We start from the raw sequence: 22173 nt of genomic DNA, 5'->3' as shown, positions 1-22173 counted from the left end.
TGAGACCAGTTACTGTGAAACAACTTGCTGAAATGGAGAGAATAACGTTTTTATTTGCATTTCTTTCAGAATTGTGGAATTAATTATTATTCATTTAAAAGAAGGCATAAAAGGCAGAACTATCGTTTATTGGTATCGGTATCGGTATCGGCCGATATCACTCTGAATAATCGGTTATCGTATCGGCTGAGGAATTTAGTATCGGTGCATCTCTATTTGAAACACTAGTACTATTCTTCCTAGATCATTCTTCTTCAAAAATCATTGTCAGTACATTGGTAATGTCTTGCGTGTCATTTATTTCAACACTATGTTTGAATTAAAATCAGTGCTGCACGTCTTTCATTCGAACGCACACGGTTTTTGCATTCAGATGTGCATTTCTGTCTGAAATTCAGCGGATATTCGAAGATGGAATTTTGACAGTCGAGAGGACGGAAGCAGCTGGAATGGCTAAAATGTTGGTGACATTCATTCTTATGTAAACTAACACACCTGTAAACACAACGGGCAATATCGAAGTCAGGAAAAATGATCGAGGCCATGCCCATATATAGTACGATAAGACGATAACATAATTATCGTGACAGATCATTTGGATAGTATAATAAACTGTCAAAAATGGAATATCAGCACATGTCTAGTCTGCACACATCTCTACATCTCTACCCAGCCGCTCAGCCACTCATTTCTGCATATAGAAACTCAGCCAGCCAGAATGTTTTGACTTTGTGGTCAGCTTGGTTGGCCTTTATGGCCCGTATGAAGCGATTGAGCACTAAAGCTAGTCAAGGCCCAACACGGCTGGGTGTGGTGCAAATGGCTGATGGGTGTGCAGAGGAATTTCCTGGGTGGACTTATGACCCCAGCTTTAGTTTTTCTGTCTTTATGGGTTTGCTAGTGTAATATTTTGTCATTAATGTATGAGACATGTGTCATTTATGGCATGTTAATGATTGAACATACCGAATTATTTTATGCGTTCTCATTTCCTGAGCACTATTGTGTTATGTTCTCATGCATCTGTCATGTCAGTTCCTTTTTTTTTTCCCGTTTTTGGGTAACACATTGGGAAACAGCAAGCTCACACTGTGACTGTGTATTACTGTAGATTTTCTTGCTTGGTGCTTGGTTGATGTAACCTTGGACTTTGACAGTCTTGTGTGTTGCTGTGTAGGGTGAGACTTGGCTGTCACTTTTACAGGAACCACAGGCTCCCACTGTAGTGCTTATGGGCTGGGTGTGGGTTGCCATACAGATAATGAGTCCACTTTACTGCTGTGAGGAAGCTGGTACTTTAACACTGCGAGGTTTATAGGAAAGAAAGAGCATTTTCCTGTATAACATGCCTCTTACAAAAGTGTTTGTCTGTTTGGCATATGGCGTGTAAATTCCAATGGCCTTTTGCAGTAGGTGGAGCATTTTTCATTATATATAGTCATTACAGCACGATTACAGGTTAGTTAAGAAATTACAGTCCCTTATGTGAGTCACATTTAATTGCATACATGAAGTCATTACCTCTTTATTAGGTTTTTAATGTTAAAACTTAAATGTACTTTATATAATGTGTAATATTCCCTCATTCATTAAAATAGCGCAGATTTAAGTGCATAGTAGAGTATAGAAGGAGATACGATGCATCTGGGTGTGAATCATGCAAGATCCCGCCTCGTATACGTGCGTCTAATTTGTTGCAACAGTGGACCAATCAAATGAAAGCGTTAAGCAGGCAATATATATCCAAGATCCCAGGAAAGAAGTATATTGCATGGGAAAAATATATAAGGTTGTTGCAAATAAAAACAAGGTAGTTAGTGAACTCGATTTATAGTTGGTATTCGATTTAATTTGGACCAGTTCTGATTGAGCTTTAATTAAAGCTTTAGTTATTAATGCTGGTGAAGCAGGTTTCCATCTTCCATCCTAAACTAATCTGACATGTTTTGAGGTTATAGGAAAAAAGCTACGACTTGTATCTCATCTTTCTTTCTGTGTTTTCTCCCTCTCCAGCCCATGACCGCTGTGAGTCAGTGGTGGTCACTCTGTGTTCTTGGAGTCCAGATGGCCTCGTTCATCACCTGTCCTCAGAGCAGATGTGTTTTGTCCAGGACTTGGCCTTGGACATGGCCCAGTTCCTGGTGAGTGCAGTGGACCAGGAAGAAGGGACAGAGGGGGCACTGTTGCTGAACGAGTGTCACATCCCTCTGCAGGAGTGTGAGAAGATGGACCAGAGCCTGGCGCTCGCCTTCGAACACCTCACACTGCCTCCTGAGTGGAGTCTGTTAGGGGACAATAACGGTGAGACCCTCTGTAGAGACAATGTGCTGGACCAGTCCATGCAATAATAATTGTGTGGCAACCCAGGGAAAACCCTTCACATGGTCGAATCTTGATATTTCTACAATAACTACTATATGTGCTACACCCAAGAGTGAAAAAAGGAAGCATAATTGATGTAAAGCACAAATGCTTCTGCTTACTGTAAAAATGTTTATGACCCCTATTTACGGAAAATAACTGTAAAGTCTCTGGACTGGGATTGAAATCCATCACTTTCCAGTCCTCTTCTGCATTTCAACTAACAAAGCTAAATATACAAAAACAATGTACAAACACAAGCCAAAGTAATACAAGACACCATATAAGCTGATATGACTCATATTAATTCATTTAAAAACCTGTAGAGGGCGTCTGAGAATCAGAATACGAGCTATAGTCTGAACTGTCTGGACAGTTTAGCTGTGTTTTGAATAACTAAGCAACTATTTGATATATTTACAAAATGAGACGTTCTGTGGATGGTATAAGCAGTTGGCAGCACCCAGGATCCTTATAGAACGTTTCTCAAGTAGCAGCAGAAACACTGCTGTTATTCTTACCCTCTCTATCACTATTTTTTCCCATTTCGAATTCCCATTTGGTTGCCAGGGTTACCATGAATATAATGCATGCCATTCTAGGACAAACATTCTGGGTGGATTATAATAACAACTCTGCATCTTTAGGACCCAGTCTTTGTGCATGGAGTTTAGACCCTTTCAGTCTCATTGAACAGGAAGTTATTAATGTATTTTGCTACATTCACAAGTACATCTGAGATTGTTTAGACCAGTTGATACACTCAAGTCTGTAGTTATATCTATGGCGTTTCTTTGAGCCATATAAACAGAAATGTGGCAAAACTTTTAGTTCCTTAAGCAGTACCTCATGACATCTGCAAATACTTTCACTCTCTACCATAGGATCAACTGAAATACTATATAATTCAGTGTTTAACCTTATTGTAAAATAAGAGATTTGAAAAACAGTGTAACTCTTTATTATGTGGACTTCAGGAATCATGGGCATAAAACATAGGGTCGAATATATGTATTATATGTAAAATAATAGGTCAAAGAAAAAGGTCAAACCGATTGACGGAGATGAACTAGAACAAGATAAACCATGGCTTGAAAACATACGAAACAACCAACGAGACTTACGTAACCAAACACAAACAACAGGATATAAACAGACAACCCAATTAAAGGGCTAAACACAGAACAGGTGCACACATTCGGGTAACAACCATATGACATGACCCAAAGGGAGGAGGCAGGACCAAAACCAAAACAAAGGCACATGGCAAAGCATAAACAAAAAGCGCATAAGGAAATAACAAACACATGCAGAGCTTGCTATGCTGGGAAATGTGCCACATGCTGAGAAGGAGAATTTGTGACAATGCTTTTATCAAAAGCAAGTTACCGTTGAGCTGAGGGTCAAGGGTCTTGATCAGTAGCACCTCGGGATACGTCCTTCTAATCATGTAGCTGAAAGTCTTCCCCAGTGAGGAGGGATTTTACACCGACCAAATAATAGAAACGGCACTCTCTGGTTAATGAATAATCATGACAGATCCAGCTACATGGTAAGAAATTAGTTCAGTGCCAATTTGCAGTATGTGAACGCTACAAAGGAGGAGCACAGCACATTGGTGCATGAGTTTTCAAAGCAAAAAAATAATAGATGACATATACGTACACCTTCCTCACCCTGTATGACCATCTCTTGTACATAAACCTCTGTATTAAACTCTATTGAACTTGATTCAAAGAGGAGGAGTGTGTGTGTATAAAGGGAAAGAAGGTGACGGAGAGAGAGAAAACATCTTTTATGTAGGTTTGCAAGAAACCTGTAGTGACCTGAGTTCGGTGCATGTCAGGGCAGCACTGCAATTACTTTTGTCAAGCAATTTTTAATTGAAAATGAACACATGAATGTAGCATCCCATTCATCATTGCACTTACTTGCCCAATGAAAAGGGACACGTCACTTTGTTGAGTCTAGGCTGAACCTGTCTCCTGCTTTTTGTGCTGACACAATGGTTACAAATCATCCAATCACATATGTTGACACGCTTCACTATTCAAGTGAAGTTGATATTAAAGTGAAAGCAAGTATACATTGACCTGCTGCTAAAACATTGGGACTGTTTTGGACTACCTGCTTTCTGAGCATGCTGACATTTGTGCTGTAGATCTGGAGCCTCGAGAGACTCTTCTGCACTTTGCTGTTCGGCGTGGGCTCGAGCGAGTGACGTCCTTCCTCCTGCAGCAGCCTGGAGCGAGACTGGCGCTGGCACTTCCCAACAGAGAAGGCGCGACCCCAGCTATCCTGGCACAGGGTTGTGGACACAGTGCACTGCTAGAACTACTCACACAGTGAGTGAATCATCACAGCAGTGAGCTACTACACTCATGGGGTTTGCAAACTAACCCTGGGATTATGTTAAAGCAAACTTTCACACAATTATACAATCATAAAGTACAGCAATTGTAATATGTACCAATTAGCAGGATACAGTTAGCTAAAGGACTTACCAAACTGGGTTCCATTGTTAGCAACATTAAGGTTTTTTTTGGGGCATATTGAATGTCGCCCAAATAAATTAATGAAAGACCTAATTTGAATAACAAAATCTAACTGGCTCCGTCCAGCTTAGATTAATAATTATCCACATACACAATTTCAAATGTGTTTCATTTACTGTAGCCCAAAGCTAAGTTTCTTTGGCTTACCTAAAAGATAATTTAAATTTGTGTTGGCTGACTAAGCCAAGCAGTCATTCCCTCAGAACTTCAGAATATAATGAATGGGCTAATGGGAAAATTCTATAGTGCGTTTTACATGCACACAGATCAGCCATAAGATTAAAACCACCTGCCTAATTTTGTGTAAGTCCCCCTTGTGCCGCCAAAACAGCACTGACCCGCTGAGGCATGGACTCCACAAGACCTCTGAAGGTGTGCTGTGGTATCTGGCACCAAGACAAGAGCAGCAGATCTTGTAAATCCTGTAATTTGCGAGGTGGGACCTCCATGGATTGGACTTGTTTTTTCAGCACATCCCACAGTTGCTCGATCGGATTGAGACCTGGGCAATTTGGAGGCCGAGTCAACACCTTGAACACTTTGTCATGTTCCTCAAAGCATTCTTGAACAGGTTTTGCAGTGTGGCAGGACGCATTATCCTGCTGAAAGAGGCCACTGCCATTAGAGAAGACCGTTGCCATGAAGGGGTGTACTTGGTCTGTGACAATGTTTAGGTAGGGGGTACGTGTCAAAGTAACCCAGCAGAACATTTCCCAGAGTATCACTCTTCCTCCGCCGGCTTGTCTTCCCATAATGCATCCTGGTGCCATCTTTTCCCCAGGTAAGCGATGCACACACACCCGGCCGTCAGCCGTCACCCAGGGTCAGCGTGGGCACTCTTACTGATCTGCAGCTACGCAGACACATACTCAGCAAGCTGCGATGCACTGAGTGTTCTGACACCTTTCCATCCAGCATTACCTTGTTCAACAGTTTGTGCTACTGTAGCTTATATGTGGGATTGAACCAAACGTGCTAGCCTTTGCTCCCATGTGCGCCCATGACCCTATCGCCGGTTCACCGGTTCACATCCCACAAGACCTGCCGTTTTGGAAATGCTCTGACCCGGTCGTCTAGCCACCAGTTTGTTCCATGTCAAAGTCGCTCAGATACTTACACTTGCTCATTTTTCCTGCTTCCAACACATCAATTTCAAGAACTGTTTGTTCACTTTCTGTCTGATATATCCCACTCCTTGACAGGTGCTACTGTAAGGAGATAATCAATGTTCTTCACTTTACCTCTCTGTGGTTTTAATGTTATGGCTGATCGGTATATTTATGCCACAGCACTGTTGAATTCTTCATTATGATTGGTCAGAAGGTTTTGATTAATAAATAAACGGATATCAACACTTAAAAAAAGCAAGTATTTTCACAACATACTGACCACTTTTTCTTTGAAAATATCCAGTCAGCCAATCATGTAGCAGCAGTGCAATGCATACAGTTATGCAGATACAGGTTAAGTGCATAATAATCAAATATCAGAATGGGGGAAAAATATGATTGGCATGTTGCGCATTCTGAGATGCTTTTCTGCTCACCTTGATTGTAAAGAGTGGTTATTTGCATTGCCATAACCTTCCTGTCACACCATTCTCCTCTGAAGTCTCACATTAACAAAGTGTTTCAGTCTGTTTGTGTGAAAATCCCAGGAGATCAGCAGTTTCTGAAGTACTCCAATCATCCTGGCACCAACAACCATGCCATGGTCAAAGTCACTGAGATCACATTTCTTCATATTCTGATGTTTGATAAGAAGGTGTATAGGCGTTCCTGTTAAAGTGGCCAGAGAGTGTATTTGCAAAAAGATCCATGAAGCAACATTTTTAATGAAACGATGGAGGATCAAGGATGTTTTGAGAGATGTTATGTGAGAATATTCATAAAGAATTACACAGCAGGGTTCCCCTTTGGCTAAAGTATATCTCGGGAGATAACCTAGGACAAGCGTGGGTTGCATCCTGCTATGTTATGTCCTCCTTCCTCCTCCACATGGAAAGAGAGGCTTCTGAGATTTTTTTTTAGCAACCAAGCATGGGAATATCCCATACAATGTAGGAAAGCTGCTATTTTTTAAATTACATTTAGCATGTGCGGAGTTATTACGCTTGCCTGGTTTGTGAAAATGCCCACCTGCTGTGGAGATAAATGTGTGACTAGAGGAATGCAGATTGCATCATTGATTCCTTTATTAACAGATAATTGGATGATTTTCACATAAACACACACAAAACTTACTCTTGCCTGCTCTGGTGACATCAGTCTGATTCAGAGCCATACCACTTGCTTTCATTCGGGCCTCACTAAGAAAGTCCACCCCACCCAGGATTACACAATCTCTGAGGTCAGACGAAAAAGGGTTTCACCTACTACACCTCATATAGCACAAGCTGACTTCAGCTGAGAGAGCGGACTCGCGATTGAGAGAAATCTATCTTCAGTGTAACTGATTAACAGTTTAATGTTTACAGAGGAATTCTGTTTTGAGCGTGTGTAGGAGGCATTTGATATGTTTGGGTGTGTTTTATAATCAGGTGGTATGTTTTGAGCAGGGAGGAGACGGGCACTCAGGATAGCACCGAGACACATAGACAACTCGGTTCTGGTGCCAACGTCGTGCAGCACCACCCGGATCTGAACACCTACACCTTGTCAGCGGTCAGCGAGCCTGGCACAACGCCACACAACCTGCAGGCAGACGTGCAAGACTTGCGCCGCAGGATTCTACAAAACACAACCCAGGTGGAGGTGAGTCATGCTATATACAGTGCGGTCCAAATGTCTGGCACCACACTTATTTTTCATTGAAAGCTTTTTAGAATGTTTAAAAACGCAGAAAGTAAATGTTATTTATTGATATTGAAGATTCTGCACTGTTTCGAGGCGTATATTTAAATGTAAACGAAGGTGTGATTAATGAATATGTTTACTGCTTTGTACAAAAGGTCAGATTTTCCTCATGCCCAGTCTCTTCTATTGAAACATGTGTTCGGACAACACTTAGACGATGGATTTGATCTAAAGTGCGTCATAAGGTTTTGCATAAACTTGTGGAGTCCATGCCAGCTCGAGTGCACATTGTCATAAAAAGGGGACGTAGCAAATACTAAGAATCTCTGAAATTCGTGTGAAGATTCTACTTTTCACTCAGTAATATAATTTGGGATGAAAATTGTTGTATTCATTTGGAAAAGAATGCCATATAAAAGCATTTTCACTAGTAGTCTCAGACTTTTTGACCCCACTGTAGCTGGAAGGGTTTGGCATTTTTGCTTTATTTCTGTCCTCCTTTTTTACTCATATAATAGCCCTTAAGGAATTACTACACATATACCAGGACAAGCAATGTGTGCATTAAAGGTGCCCTTCTGCTTTTAACCTTTCATTATGTGTAATCTGCAAGAATGTGAGATACCGAGTCAGTGTTTTATATAACTGCAAGGACTGCTGCTGATAAGGTTGAAACGGTGTCGCATAATTGAAGTTCCATTACCGGTGACGCTATTATTTATATTATTATTCTTTTATTCAGCTGCCACACATCGGCCAAGAACGTGCAGACGACCCGGAGGCCTGTTCCGAACACTCATTGGACAACTCTGTCAACACCACAGAGGAAGAGTTCTGTGAGAAAAGAAACTCAAACGAGCATCCAGGTCCACTCCAGTGCAGAGAAGTTGACGGAGATCGTCGTTCAGGCACCAAAGCCACTGCGTCTCTGCCTGGCAACGGCGACGAGGAACGGGTGTGTTCTTGTGAAAACATCGACCGAGATTATGGAGCGCAAGCTGAGAGCGTAGCTGCTGGCATACTAGGAGATAGCAGTGGCAGCTTTCAGAACAGCTCTGAAGGAGAAAGTGCAGCCCCATCCTGTGGAAAGGAGCGAGGGGAAACTGATAGGGCTCAGGATCTGATCTGCGAGGCACGGCAGAGTACCGAGGGGCCTGAAAGGGAGGTCCAGGAAGAGGGGTACAGCTTGGTGAGAGCAGATGAAGACCAGTGTTTGGAGCTATCAGAGTCAGCAGCAGGAGATATGGGAATCACTCAATCTGCAGACACACCTGAAAGTTCTGAGGCGGAATCTTCTTCCCAGGAAGAAGAAAGCTGTGATGAGAGTGAGATGGGGAATGGGAACAGCGACTCTTTGGAGCAGGAGGAGATGGAGGGAATAAATGAAGTCTCAGCAATGGATCAGCCAGGAAGCGGCGAGCAAGAACCAAACGAGGCCGATTTACAATCTGCAAGTCCATTTATTTCAGCAGATGTGATACATCCAGTGGATGACAAGCATGAAATAAACGCCATCGAGACAAGTAACGGCTATGAACCAGGACCCGAAGAACAGGAAAAAACTGCAAAAGACAATAATGACGCACAGGAAGTAGATTCGCTTGATATTTCCCGTCTTGATGCCGAAACAGAGAGTAATCACGAACAATTTGATACCATGTACCATCACAGAGAGGAATCTGGCACTGCTCCAGAGGAAACATGCCAAAAGAACGATACGGTTGGAGAACTTCAGGTGCTCTTAGATGCAGAGACTAATCAGTATAGTTCAAGTTTTGAATTTGAGGATACATATGGTGTGACACTTGATACTATTTCCCAGGACAGCACTCACTTACCTGAATCAGAACCATTAGCAGCCACAGGGGAACCAGACTCAACGGTCATAAGTGAAACAACAGCAGGAAGTGAGAGTGAAGGACAAACATTGGAGTGCACCACTGACGTCTCCCTGGCTGCACTTGGCTCAGAGCCTGAATCTTCCACACCATCCAGCGAGGACGCTTTAGAACCTGAGGAAACTGAGTGGGTTTCCGCAAACATGGTACAAAGAGTTTCTGCCAGCGGCCAGCAGGAAGTCTCACAGCAGAACAGCCTCACACATGAATGTGACCACACGCACGTCTCAGAAAACAGAGAGAGCAGGATTTCTTCAGAAGAACTGACGTTAAAAAACAAAGATGGGCTATCAGAAACGAGTGACGTTCTTCCTCTAAAGAATAATAACGTTCCTGGACAAGAAAACAGTGCTGCTTCTCCGAGCACTCTAGTTTCAGAAGAAACTCTGGAATTGAGAACTACTGAAGACAGACTCGTAATTATCGAGGAAGAAGTCCAGCCTTGTCCGGACCACAGCGAGCCCGTGCTTTGTAATTTCTCGACCACAAGCCCAGCTGATATTGTAGATGGTTCACTCTCACTTGATGAGCAGTCAAGAATAAGAAATGATGATAGTGCTAAGCCTGAAGTAGTGGACACAGATTCTGCGGTTACAGAGGTGACCGAGGCGAAAGAAACGCAGAGCGTTGAACGTGAAGAGGACGTCGATGGACACATCGGAGCTCATCAGGAAGGTAAGATGGAATTTTCCCTTTATGCCTCAAAGATCCAATTAAAGATACGTAACACAAAGAGGTTTGTTCTCACAATATTCTGTATGCAGCTAGCGAAGGATTTCTGTTCAGCTGCTTAATAAAATGATGGATAAAATGACTTGTCTTGAATAAAACACAACTTTTATAGGAAAATAAGTCCGTGATGGACGAAGCAGAGTTAGTGTTACCGTCCCAAAGTTGATTTCAAAATGTTTTATTCTTCTTATAACACAGGAATTTCCCAGTGATGATATATTTCTATTTATTAAAGATGACACGTTGTATGTTTTATCCATTTATAGTCAACGTTCAATGTTGTGGAACTTTCGCAAAACAGGTTAGTTCTTTATAAAAGCTATAAATAGTTGTTTCCACTTGAAGTTAATAAGATGAAATGAATTCAGCTTGTCATGTTACCAAGAAGCTCTCCTTCATGAAGCCTTTCCTGCCTCAGAATACTTGCAGCTTTAACCATTAGTCAAAGCTCTAACACTGGAAACGCCTTCGAAAAAATGCTGTATGAGTAGAGAAACCCTCACCGTGACAACGATTACCAAATCTGTTCATGTGGAGTGTCTGAAAATACTGTCCCAAAAGTCTCCATCCACAGGGGACTATGTTTGCCAGTACCGCGTCAGTCGTGCCTTCGTCAGTGGACGTCGTGGATGTTGGTCCATGGTCTTTTTGAGTTCGTTAATAGGTTTGGCAGCAGTGTCGTGTGTGATGTGCTTACCATGTTTCGTGTGAAAGTCCATCGCAACCTTGCGACAGCTTCCTGATCCAGCCATGAGAATGATTTCAATGCGATCTTGTTTTGTCAAAGGCATTCTGAAAGGCTATCTGAAAAAAATATAAACTAAGTATGAAAAACCTTGCTGAAAAGTGTTCATTTCACCCATGTCTGGAGACTTTTGGGACACCCAATGGAATGAGTGCATTAATATAAACCTGTTATTTGAAATACAGTCAGAACTATTATCAGAGCTTGCTTTTATTGAACACCTTTTGACCAATCAGAGTCGAGACATCAGACAGAGCTGTGCTATAATTATAGTTATAGCACATATAGTGTGTGTAGTTTTTGCTCAATATCAAAAGCATGTTTATTTATCACAATTATTCTGTGAATTTCGGATTTTATTAAAAAAATAATTGGATTTTATTGTTTTTATTATTTAAAATGAACATTTCTTTCTTTCACGTCGCAGCATATAGTAAAAAAAAGTCAAAATATAGCATATAGTCTATGTATAGAAAATAAAATGGCACATTATCTCAGGACCTGATCGTAAGTCTAGAGCATCTTGTTTTTAGTCCCATTTGTTTGAGAAAACAGAAACTGTCATGTTGTCGAGGTGCACTGTGATTGATCATCCATTTAAAATATATCTTCCAATGCTAGTCAAGTTAACATACTTTATCTAAGTTCACAATTTCGCTGTCGACTCTTGGTTGCTTTACTGCTTGCCCTGCAGTTATTGTCGTTCTAACAATAAATCACTGTTTAGACTATGTAACATTCCAGAACCTCTATTCTTTTGACTACTTCTGTCATAAAAACACAAATAAGACGTATTAATTCTTGCATAAGGCAGCCATTCCTGCTCTGCGTCAATGCTGAGATCATAAAAACAAAAGCGTCCTCCTCCTGGCTAGATGCTGATGGAGAGAATGTAGTAAAGCCACTATTAGATCATCTCTGACTCGGCAATGGCAGGAAGAGTCCGAAAGGCTTTCTTTGATTAACCAAAGCACGGTAATTATTTCTTCCCAAACCCAGAGGAATCATTAAAAGTAGCATGTGTAACTCCATCCTGCCCAAGCCAGAAGGAAATGGGGTGTGCTCCTGTATCCCAGGATATAGTTACAACAGAGTGTAACTTAGCAACGGGTGAAGTCATCGAGATAGCCAGGAAAAGCAAAGACGACACTGTCTTCCATTCAGCCCTTTTCCTGACCAATTATTTTTGTTCTTCTCTGTCAAAGCAAAAGCACACGTTTACGCCCATAAGGGTTATTGTTATCTCTGTGGAATTACATAATAGAACTGACCTAGCTGGCCTGGCTATTTTCAGAAACGTCTCTGTTCTTTGTGGCTGGGAATGTTTTTAAATTCATTAATCCCTCCCTAAAAAAAAAAAAAAAATGACGGATATTTTCCACTCTCAATCAGGAATCGAAAAATGGCCCGTAGCCCAGAGTTCTACCAAGTTTGTTGGGTAGATTTTGTACCTCTGTTACCATGCTATCTGACTGAGTGCTTGCCCGTGTCAAAATGTGTCCTTACAGAGTTAGAGGTCTCCCTGGACGATCGGGTGGACTTGCAAAGAGAGAGGTGTCTCAGAGGTGTAAACACAGATGTCGATGTATCTGTGGTGAGTACCAGTTTTCCTCATAGCAGGAAGTCTCCTCTTAAATCCAGGATGTGTTAGTCACAAAGAGTTGGGCGTGTAAGCGGATTATGCATGGATTACCGATGTTTCCCAGTTCTTCTATTCAAGATTGATCAAACTGAATGCTTAATATGGAAACACTGAGAAAAACCTTATCATCTAAGAACACTCGAAAGTATGCGTTTTTGGGAAGTGTTATTGAAGCTGCACACTGATTTTGCCAGAGTTTTTTTTTTTTCTTTTTCCTTTTCGAGCTGCGTTTAAGCGGGATTTCTTTTCACACAAGAGATGGAGAGCATAAATAAAGTACAACAGGTGGCCATAGATACTGTAGATATAGATATGTAGAATTGCATGTCCAATTGGTGGCAGTATTTGCCCTTGTAAAAGCCACTGACACCGAGACACCACCATTTCCTCACTGATGCAGCGTTTTCCTTGGCTCCCTCTAGCGCAACTCTTTATATAACTGACACCAGATGTGCTTTTTTTCTGCATTTTCATCGTTGTCTTCGTGATTGATAATGATAGGGAGATGATTAAACTGCACTCTGAACGAACAAACAAACAAACAAACAAACCCAATAAAGCAGACGCCAGCCATGCGGCCATTTTGTGTACAATGAGACACTGAATGTTTTTTTGTCCACACATTAGCAGATGTATACACAATACACAATCTGGCCATGTGCTCTCAGCCAGGGCGCTTAATGAAATTGACTCTACATGGCGAGATTTCCGAGTTCTGGTTTGTTTACCTAATGCGCTCCTGAGGGCTTCGCAAGTGTACATGAGAGTGGACCAGAGTTACAGAGCAAAGCGGCTTCCATTGTATGTGCCAAGTCCAAGCAAAGCTAGCTGGCTTCGAGCTAGCATGTGAAGTTAGGGAGCAATGTGGAAGTGTTTACTTTTGGGAGAGGTCAAACTGGTGGGGGTGGGCAAGAAGACAGATAACAGGAAGCCATGTGGCAATGTGTGTGTGTGAGTGTGTGTGAGTTTGCTCCATGTGCACGCTGCATGTGCGTGTGTAAAGGTTTAGGAGGAGAACAGTGAAGCAATGTACTCCCAGTCAGAGTGTCTGTCAGGATGCCATAGCTCATTACATTTTTTTTAACGGCTTTTGAGGTTTTTATTATGTGGAAAGAAGCAGTAAAGCTGCAGTAACGCTACAGGAGAAGAAGGTTAATTAGCTTTGCTGCGAAAGTGCGGACCAAACCACTAACCTTCCGATCAAAATCCCTCACCATTCATTCTACATTCGAATCATGTATTGTGAGCTTTGCCTGAAAGAGCTCCATTTAGTTACGAGTGCGTAATGTGAGAAATTGTGCACATCTGGATTCAGACCTTAGACGTGACTACAGACAGGAGTAGCTATGAAAATTATAAGCAGGAACTGTAACTGTTGCGAATTTGCATAGGTTACGCATACAGGCCGGATTTCGATGAAAACAGGGGAGTGTCAGGGACAGTTTATTTCATTCATTTGTTAACTCCAGATAACACATTTAAAGCATGATAATATAGACTAAGTCCTGGGCATGCGTTACAATTTCGTGCGCTTGATTTAGTGTCTCAATAATAATTGGATGTGCTGGATCAAGTGCTATTTTATAAGATGCTGAATTCTGGAGCCATATTGTTCAAATAAACCAAATTTGCATTGCTTTAATAGTAGGATTGCTCATGAAGCAATATATCGGTGTATACTAGATTCCTGTTAGATGTTTATTTATGTTTATTTATGTTTAAGACAATGAACCCAAAGTTGGTCCCAATGGCAGGCTAGTGCCCTGCTATTAGTGTGTGTGTGTGTGTGTGTGTGTGTGTGTGTGTGTGTGTGTGTGTGTGTGTGTGTGTGTGTGTGTGTGTGTGTGTGAACGGGTGAATGAGAAACATTCAATGTAAAACGCTCTGTAGAACCTCTAAGGTTAAAAGACGCTATATAAGTGCAGACCATTTACCATTTATTTCTCATTTATGTATCATCATATTAGTTACTTGCTTTTATGTTATGTTATATTGCAGTTATATTACAGACAGCAAAAAGGTCATTTCTTTCTTCAGTCCTCATTTTCCATCCCTGATTTTTTCAGGTTTAAAAGTAAGTGCTTGTGCTTTAACTTAAGTACGTACGTAGGTAACCTGACTCTGAATACGTGTAACTTTCTATGCGTAAATATTCACGCAACTTTTGGATTTCAGACGCCGACACTGAATATGCATAATCGTAAACAATCCATTTTTAACCGTAGGTAAGACACAAAACAGAGGCTTTTCTGCCTGAACAAGAGCACAGCCTTTTATTTGCTCTCCCCCTTAGGGTGGATTCAGTGCTTTCTTACATGGGATTGTCAGTGTAATGTATTAACCTTAGGGCCAGCTGTCTTTTCACGCCTTTCCAAGTTCGTGCTGAAGTTTGTAATAAATTGCGTGCAGATGTCTCCTGCCAAGCTGAAGCTGTGATTCTCGCTTATCTCATCTTCAGGGATTATAAGCCGATGGAGAAAATCGGCATAAAGTGTTGCCTTATATTTAAGCAACCCCTGGGCTTCCTTATCTACTTCGCTACTAAGGGCGCTTCCTATTGCGTGCGTATTCACAGCACGCTGATCACCGAAGACATCGGGCACACCATAGGATGTCCATGTAGATCCTGAGGTCATGCAGACCTGTTATCAATCAGCAGCACTGCACAGACTTCCCTGCAACTCAGGAACTGAGCTCATAGGTGTGATTCAAAGAGAGAAGGGGTGGGGTGGGGGGGGGGGGGGTGTGAATATGGGCATGCAGAGGATGGAAAAGGGTGTGTATGGGTGGATTCGTACAGAAGGAAAGGACATGCAACTGTGCGTGTGTGTGTGTGTTTGTGAGAAAGAGAGAGAGAGAAAGAGAGGGGGAGCAGAGGGCTGAGCGAGGTTGAACGAGTGAAAGGGGCCGGCTCTTCACACAGATGTGAAAGATTAGGAGTCTCTCATTTTTTCCAAAAGCTCCAGCAGCAGAGACGTTGCTCTTAAGGGCCTCATGTTGGAAATAAGCCCCGTTTTGCGGATCAACTTTTCCTTACTTTTTTGGGGAAAATGTACGAGAGACACAAGCGGCGGTACAGTTTGTGTGCGAAAAGAGGACGAGCTGTGGATGTGGTTTTAATAAAGGTAAGGAGAGACTGATTTTTTTTTGTTTGTGTGTGTGTGTTTCAGTGTAACAACTTTCATAACTAAGTCGACTGGTTAACACAGAATTATATCGTTGTCAGTCCGCCATTTGCATCAGATTATGTGGAAGTTGAATCATAAGTTTGATTTCTTCATGAATGAACCGTGTCAAGTGATGAGTATCCAGCAGAATCATATGTCATACTGTCTGTGTGTACAGTATGTGTGTGTGTGTGTGTGTGTGTGTGTGTGTGGGTGTACAGTGTTTGTGTAATGAGGATGAATCAAGCCTGGGAACCCACTACTGTCCAGCATGAGAAGGCCGTGTTATTGATATGATGCATCACTTGAATCATTAATGTTTTTTTTTTTTTTTAAACCAATTCCCACGAGTTAGAGTTCTTGTAGGAAAATTACAGGTGTTGTGTGTTTCGAGTTCTTGTTTTTCTCATGCACATTAGCTGATAATGTTAAGGATTCCTTCGTAAATCACGGCGTAAAATTACAGGCTTTTCTTACAGTCAGTTTGGTCAGATCATCGTGCTTTAATGCGCAGATGCCTGGGATTGAACAGAGAAGGCTATAATGAAACGGTCAGTCAGCAGACATTCCTCAGTTTGGTTTTGAAAACCCGCACCACTTAATGACTCCTTAAGGCAAGATATATTTTTCACTTTGGCTGTGCTGCAGCCTTTCTGATGGCTCGAGCACAGTGCTGTGGCAGTAATCTCTATGTGTGTGTGTGTGTGTGTGTGTGTGTGTGCGTGTGAGGAGACTGCACGGGCAAAAGGGGTGAGGGGAATTTGATGGCAGTCTGGAAGCCAGCGTCTCGATCCTAACGGTTTCCTTTGGCCCACGGCCTGGAGAGACTGATGGAAACGGGGCACTCAGCCAAGTGACTTCATACCACTGTACTTCAGCCCGAAATCTCGACACTTTTGACGCCGCTGCAGATTTAAGACAGAGCTTGGGAACATTTCGAGAATGCTTCTCTAAGAACGTAGCAACAGTGTGGTTACTAAGTGTTACTAGAAACAAAATTGACAACAGCTTTTTTTTTTTTTTTGGTTCCCAGCCTTTTGTATCAGGCATGCATCAAGACTGAGTCCTAGGACCGTTTATTTTTATCCCATGTGTGTTTTTATTGGGTGCATTTTCGAGTGATTGGCTTCCGACCAGGCCTGCTAGTGCGGCCCTGCACACTCCTCTCCCCGGTGCTACAGATCTGTAATGAGAACAGAAGTAGTGCCAGGTTCTTTTGAGAGACCTCAGGCCATTTCTGGTCACATGCTGGGTAGCAGAAGCACGTACTTTGTGTTTGGTTGAGGGGTCTGTAACTGAACAAACGGCAGAGCTGAAAGAGTTTAAGCGAAATAACAGACAAAGCACAAGCTTCTGCTAAAGTTTGAATATCTATAACCATCACATCAGTGTTCAGATAATCAGATGATGCTATTGAGCTGGTTTTATTGCCTTTAGAGGGATCCGTCAATGTGCGTTTGAATCGCTTTATTTTACCATGCATATATCAAAGCACACACACATTTTTATATATATATATATATATATATATATATATATATATATATATATATATATATATATATGGGTCATGGTGGCTTTGTGGTTAGCACATTTGCCTCATACCTGGAGGGTTCGGGGTTTGAGTCGTGTGTGTGCGGAGGTTGCATGTTCTGCCCCGTGCTTCGGGGATTTCCTCGCAGATTTCCTCTGGTTTCCTCCACCAGTTCAAAGACATGCATCGTAGGATGATCGGCATTTCCAAATGGCCTGTAGTGTGTGAATGTGTGCGCGATTGTGCACTGCAATGGTTTGGCATAGATTGATAGCTAGATACATGTAGAGATAGATAGATAGATATGTGTATATATAGATATAGACTGTATTATAAAATGATTTGACCTACATGTAGGTTTAGGCGTACATCAGTTTTTTTTTATGGTTTTAAATTTGTTCATGATCGTGGCAGATGAAGAATAAACCACACCAGAGCATGCTGTTATAGCAATATAATAAACGACGGGGTTGTGTGATGCGTCACAGTTACTGTTACGGCACATCCCAAAGTGTTTTCTGACTCTTAAACCACGCCGGTTTGTCAACAATGACACTTTTTCAAATTAATGAATGACTTGCTTTTTAACCATTTATAGTTGCATTTAATGTACTGGAACATCTGTGAGACAAGTTATCTCATCGTTATAGCGGCTATAAAGCATCATTCCTGCACCTTTTCTGTTTTGACCACCCTCTCTCTTGACGTTAATAAGACAACTTGTCCTGTTACAGAGAACCTCTGCCCTGATGACTTTCTCATAGTGGAAAACGTACTTACTGTTACAAAGCGCTGACTCCTTATATAAATGGTAAACAAACATCTCCTAACAGGAAACGTCACCATATGATTCTAGGTTTATTTTGTATTAAAGAACAACACATTTTTTAAAATCATTTTATTATTAGTCTTAGATTACGTCGATCGTTCACCATGTGAAACAACACCTTCTGACCAATCAGATCTGAGAATTCAGCAGTGCTGTGGTAGAAACTTTTATATTAATGACGCACAATATTGTTGTCAATATAGTCAATATGGCAATATAATATCAATATTGTAATACTTTAAGTCACGGTACAGTATTCTGAGATATCCTGGATATTGTGATATATTTTTTAAAGAAATGTTTCAACGTTTTTAAAAAAGGAGCCATTCATTGGAAGCAGCTAAACCGATGTTTTACCAAATCTTTTCAAATAAAAGCACGATCTTTTAAATAAACGTAAAATCAAAATCGGAACAGTTTTTCACTACTGTTTTGCTAGAAGTTTCTGAACAAACCTATATATCGCGTGTCATGGGAACGTCTTTGAGAATCGCACGATGTTTCTTGTCTTTAATATTGAGAATATTGCGAATGGCAAGCACTATGCCTGTATTTCATTCAGGACGAGCAGTTTTGGGCAGCATTACAACTCCTGAGATAAAGTCTTCCCCATTTGAAAGCTAGCACAGCTGTCTTATAAGGCCAATGGTTCTCAAAGTCGGGTCCAGAGACACCCAGGAGTCTGTGATGCTGTTAATCTGTGCTGCGAAAGGGTTCCCTGACTATAAAACTGTCAATGATTTAAGGTTACTTATTCTGAGTGAATTGTAAGAGAAAGGCATTACAGATTGTTAAACGTGAGAGAATAGTAGCTGTGATGCTGCTGAGTTTCATATACGGCAACGAGACCTACACAATCAATACTGATACAATTACGGATACATAGGTAGTATGAAAAAAAATTATTATTATGTTTTTTGATACTCGTTACTGATACAGATTTGAGTGCCCTGCTTATCCTACTATTCAATCAGGGACGTCACATAACGTATTATTTAGCTTTTTTTATGTTTCCCTGGTTTAAACGCAGCCACGAAGAGTGCACACGTGTGTTCACTCACTTATACTACTTAGTTAGTTGCTTTTTAATGCACGTAGTACATTAACTAGCTATATCAGTTAACTTGGATTGAGTACAGTTTCACTGGGGCTTTTTGTTTTACTTCTGTACAGCTGTGACTAAAGTACATTTTGTTCGCCAACGACCAATACTGTCGGTGACTTATCATGGAGAACAACATACTGGGGAGGAGTTGTTATTTTCACTCAGCGTCGACTGTGGAATTGTTTTCCCGACCTAGCTAGCGTTGCTGCTTCATGTTACTAGCAGTGAACTCGTGCTGAAGGCATTTTACATGTACTGAACGAAAATGCTAGTAGTTCCTTCTCTTGATCTTTTCGCCAAGCACGGTTTGCTTCGCTTTGATTTCCACCATTAATCGTGAAATAATATTCCAAACCGTGATAAACGTCAGGAAATTTCATGCGGGCACCTGCAAAATGTCTGTTGTATGGTACTTGTACCATGCCACCACTTCAGCTTTATTTTTAGCTAAACATGAGTGTACGACTAAGCGTAATCATTTTATTACTTAAGCATCTGTATTTGGGGTTTTCCCCTGTGTTCACTGTGAGATATTTGTAGTACACACTGGTGGGAACTGCTGAGAGCAGGCCTCTGTGTGTATGTGGGTGTGTGTGTGTGTGTGTGTTCCATGCCTATCTACCCTCTCCGGAGGCACTTCCCGAGGCCTGTGCGTCGGACAACAGAGGGCTGTGTTCTCTCTCTCGCCTGCCTTCTCAAAGACACACAGTGGCTACTCAGTAGCACAGTTGGGAAGATCCCATCAATGGAGCGTTGTGTATCGTAATAGCTTTAAACCTGTGCAGGGATGCTGTGCCCCCCCAAGCACTAGCGCTATAAACCTAATTAGCCTTCAACCAAAGGGGGAAGTTGTACCCACGCTCCACCCTCATGCGCCTCAGAAAACATCAGAAGATATAATCATTGCCGAGCTTGCTTTTATTTCTTTATTTGGATCACTCTCTTTCTTCTTCCACCCCGTCATACACAAAATCCACGGTCACCGTATTCCATTTTTCTGCCGCATTCACTCCCTCGTGGCTGCCCTTTGTGGTTCTCCAACCCATCCCGGCTCTTGAAAAACCTGTTATCAGCTCTTTACCAAAGTGCTGTTTGCTTATAACAAAGCAGCAGAGCTGTGACGGTCTGTTCTGCGAGCAGGTGAACATGCACTTTGCCTTTATTCTCATTTTCTGTTCTGGGTAGCATTGTTCCCGATGCTGTTAGTAGCGTGCATAACATGATAGCTGTGTAAACATTACTAACGGGAGAACACGTATTCACCTTTTTCACATTATAGGGATCAAACGCTGACATTATTAGCGCTATTAAACTGGTTTATTATGACTGACTCACTGAATTACTGGTTAGCATGTGATGTGAATTTCCAGGTGTTCTGCGATGCTTTCAGTTAGTGTTGTCTTCATTAGCGATGGTTTAATATACAGTAGGGTCCAAAGGTTTTTTTCTTTTAAAACTGGAAATAAACAGAAAGATTTTGAACTTTTAAAACAGGAAAGGACATTTTCAAGATTCTGCACTATTTCTAGGAAGGGGTGTGGGATATCGAGAAAAAAAATCGATAAAAAATATCTAAATCGATCATTTCTCTAGAACTCAATTATAAATCTTCCTCATTTGTACGTCGCTTTGGATAAAAGCGTCTGCTAAATGAATGAATGTAAATGTGTAGTTTTTTAATGGGATTTTGTCACATTGTGCAGTTTATGTGCCAGAGTTTGGCGACATGAATCATACTATTAATAATATTGATAATATGATTATAATCATACTGAAATATTTTCCTCCAGGCTGTGTGCATCTTGGGTCTAAAGTATTCAAAAGTTGTTTGAAGCCATCTCTCTCGGCTGCTTGAATGTGCACTTGAATCTTTTGCGATGTAATTGGTGACAGCATTTATGTCTTGTCAAGTGTTGCTTTCTCATGATTGATAAATGATTGCTAAACGTTGCTGAGTGTGTGTTTTTGTGCTGGTTAAGGCGTGTGATGGACAGCGGACTCCTGAAGCTTTTCATTTTCTTCATATTCTGTGCGGTGCTTAGTTCACAGATGGTGAAACTAGCTAGTTGCCGAGCTGTCTTTAGCGGCAACCGATTTCCGACATTTTGATTTGCAGTTTGCAGAACGACCTCCATGCGAGTGAGGAAGATCCACATCTAGCAATTCAATCTATTCAGTCGTAGATTGCGAGGCCGGTGGTGTTTGTATTTTACCTCCTGGCGCTGTTTGTCCAGTCGTTTTTTATCTTCAGTCATGCATTTTTAGGCAGCTACGCTACGCTGTGTGCACTCTCAATGTGCACCCGCAGTAGTCTATCCTACTAGGCTACTTCACACTGTGAATGCTTGAACACTCAAGGCGTTTTATTTATTTATTTTTACTGGTTTTCGCAAAGTGACTTGAGAATGTCATTATTGTTATTGTCAGTTCGCACAAACAACAATTAAGATATTGTGCAAAAGATTTAACATGGTCAATTTATAAATAGGGTTAATATGATGGAAATAGGGATGTGCGATATGTATCGTAGGCAAAATGCATAATTTTCTGTGAGTCTTATCAACATTCCAATGGATTTGCTTGAACACGGCTCATCAGGTTTTGCACAAACTTGTAGAGTTTATGCCAGCTCGGGTGCATGCTGTCATTTAAGCCTAAGGGGAGCATAGGAAATACGAAGAAATGTTGAAATTCATTTCAATATTCTACTTTTAACTGTTGAAATAATTTGTAATGAAAAAAATCGTATCATTGCAAAAATACAAGTGTTTTCACTAGTGGTCTCATTCTTTTGGACACTTGTGGGTAAA

The 22173-nt window shown here is 41.3% G+C and overlaps 1 protein-coding gene across 6 annotated transcripts in view; it reads left to right on the top strand.

Moving 5' to 3' along the window:
* The window catches only part of LOC108270994 (A-kinase anchor protein 13), a 93371-nt gene that overhangs the window by 22007 nt on the left and 49191 nt on the right, over positions 1-22173 (top strand). For all 6 annotated transcript variants that reach the window (XM_017478111.3, XM_053683379.1, XM_017478112.3 and 3 more), the window contains exons 4-8: positions 2014-2301; positions 4523-4706; positions 7474-7669; positions 8454-10284; positions 12595-12680. In XM_017478111.3, the coding sequence (XP_017333600.2) occupies positions 2014-2301; positions 4523-4706; positions 7474-7669; positions 8454-10284; positions 12595-12680 (2585 nt within the window). The remainder of the gene's footprint in view (positions 1-2013; positions 2302-4522; positions 4707-7473; positions 7670-8453; positions 10285-12594; positions 12681-22173) is intronic.

Source organism: Ictalurus punctatus, chromosome 10 (assembly GCF_001660625.3).
Source record: "Ictalurus punctatus breed USDA103 chromosome 10, Coco_2.0, whole genome shotgun sequence".
NCBI lineage: Eukaryota > Metazoa > Chordata > Actinopteri > Siluriformes > Ictaluridae > Ictalurus > Ictalurus punctatus.
Note: the sequence above shows the minus strand (reverse complement) of the source record. Positions and strands in the feature narration are given on the sequence as shown.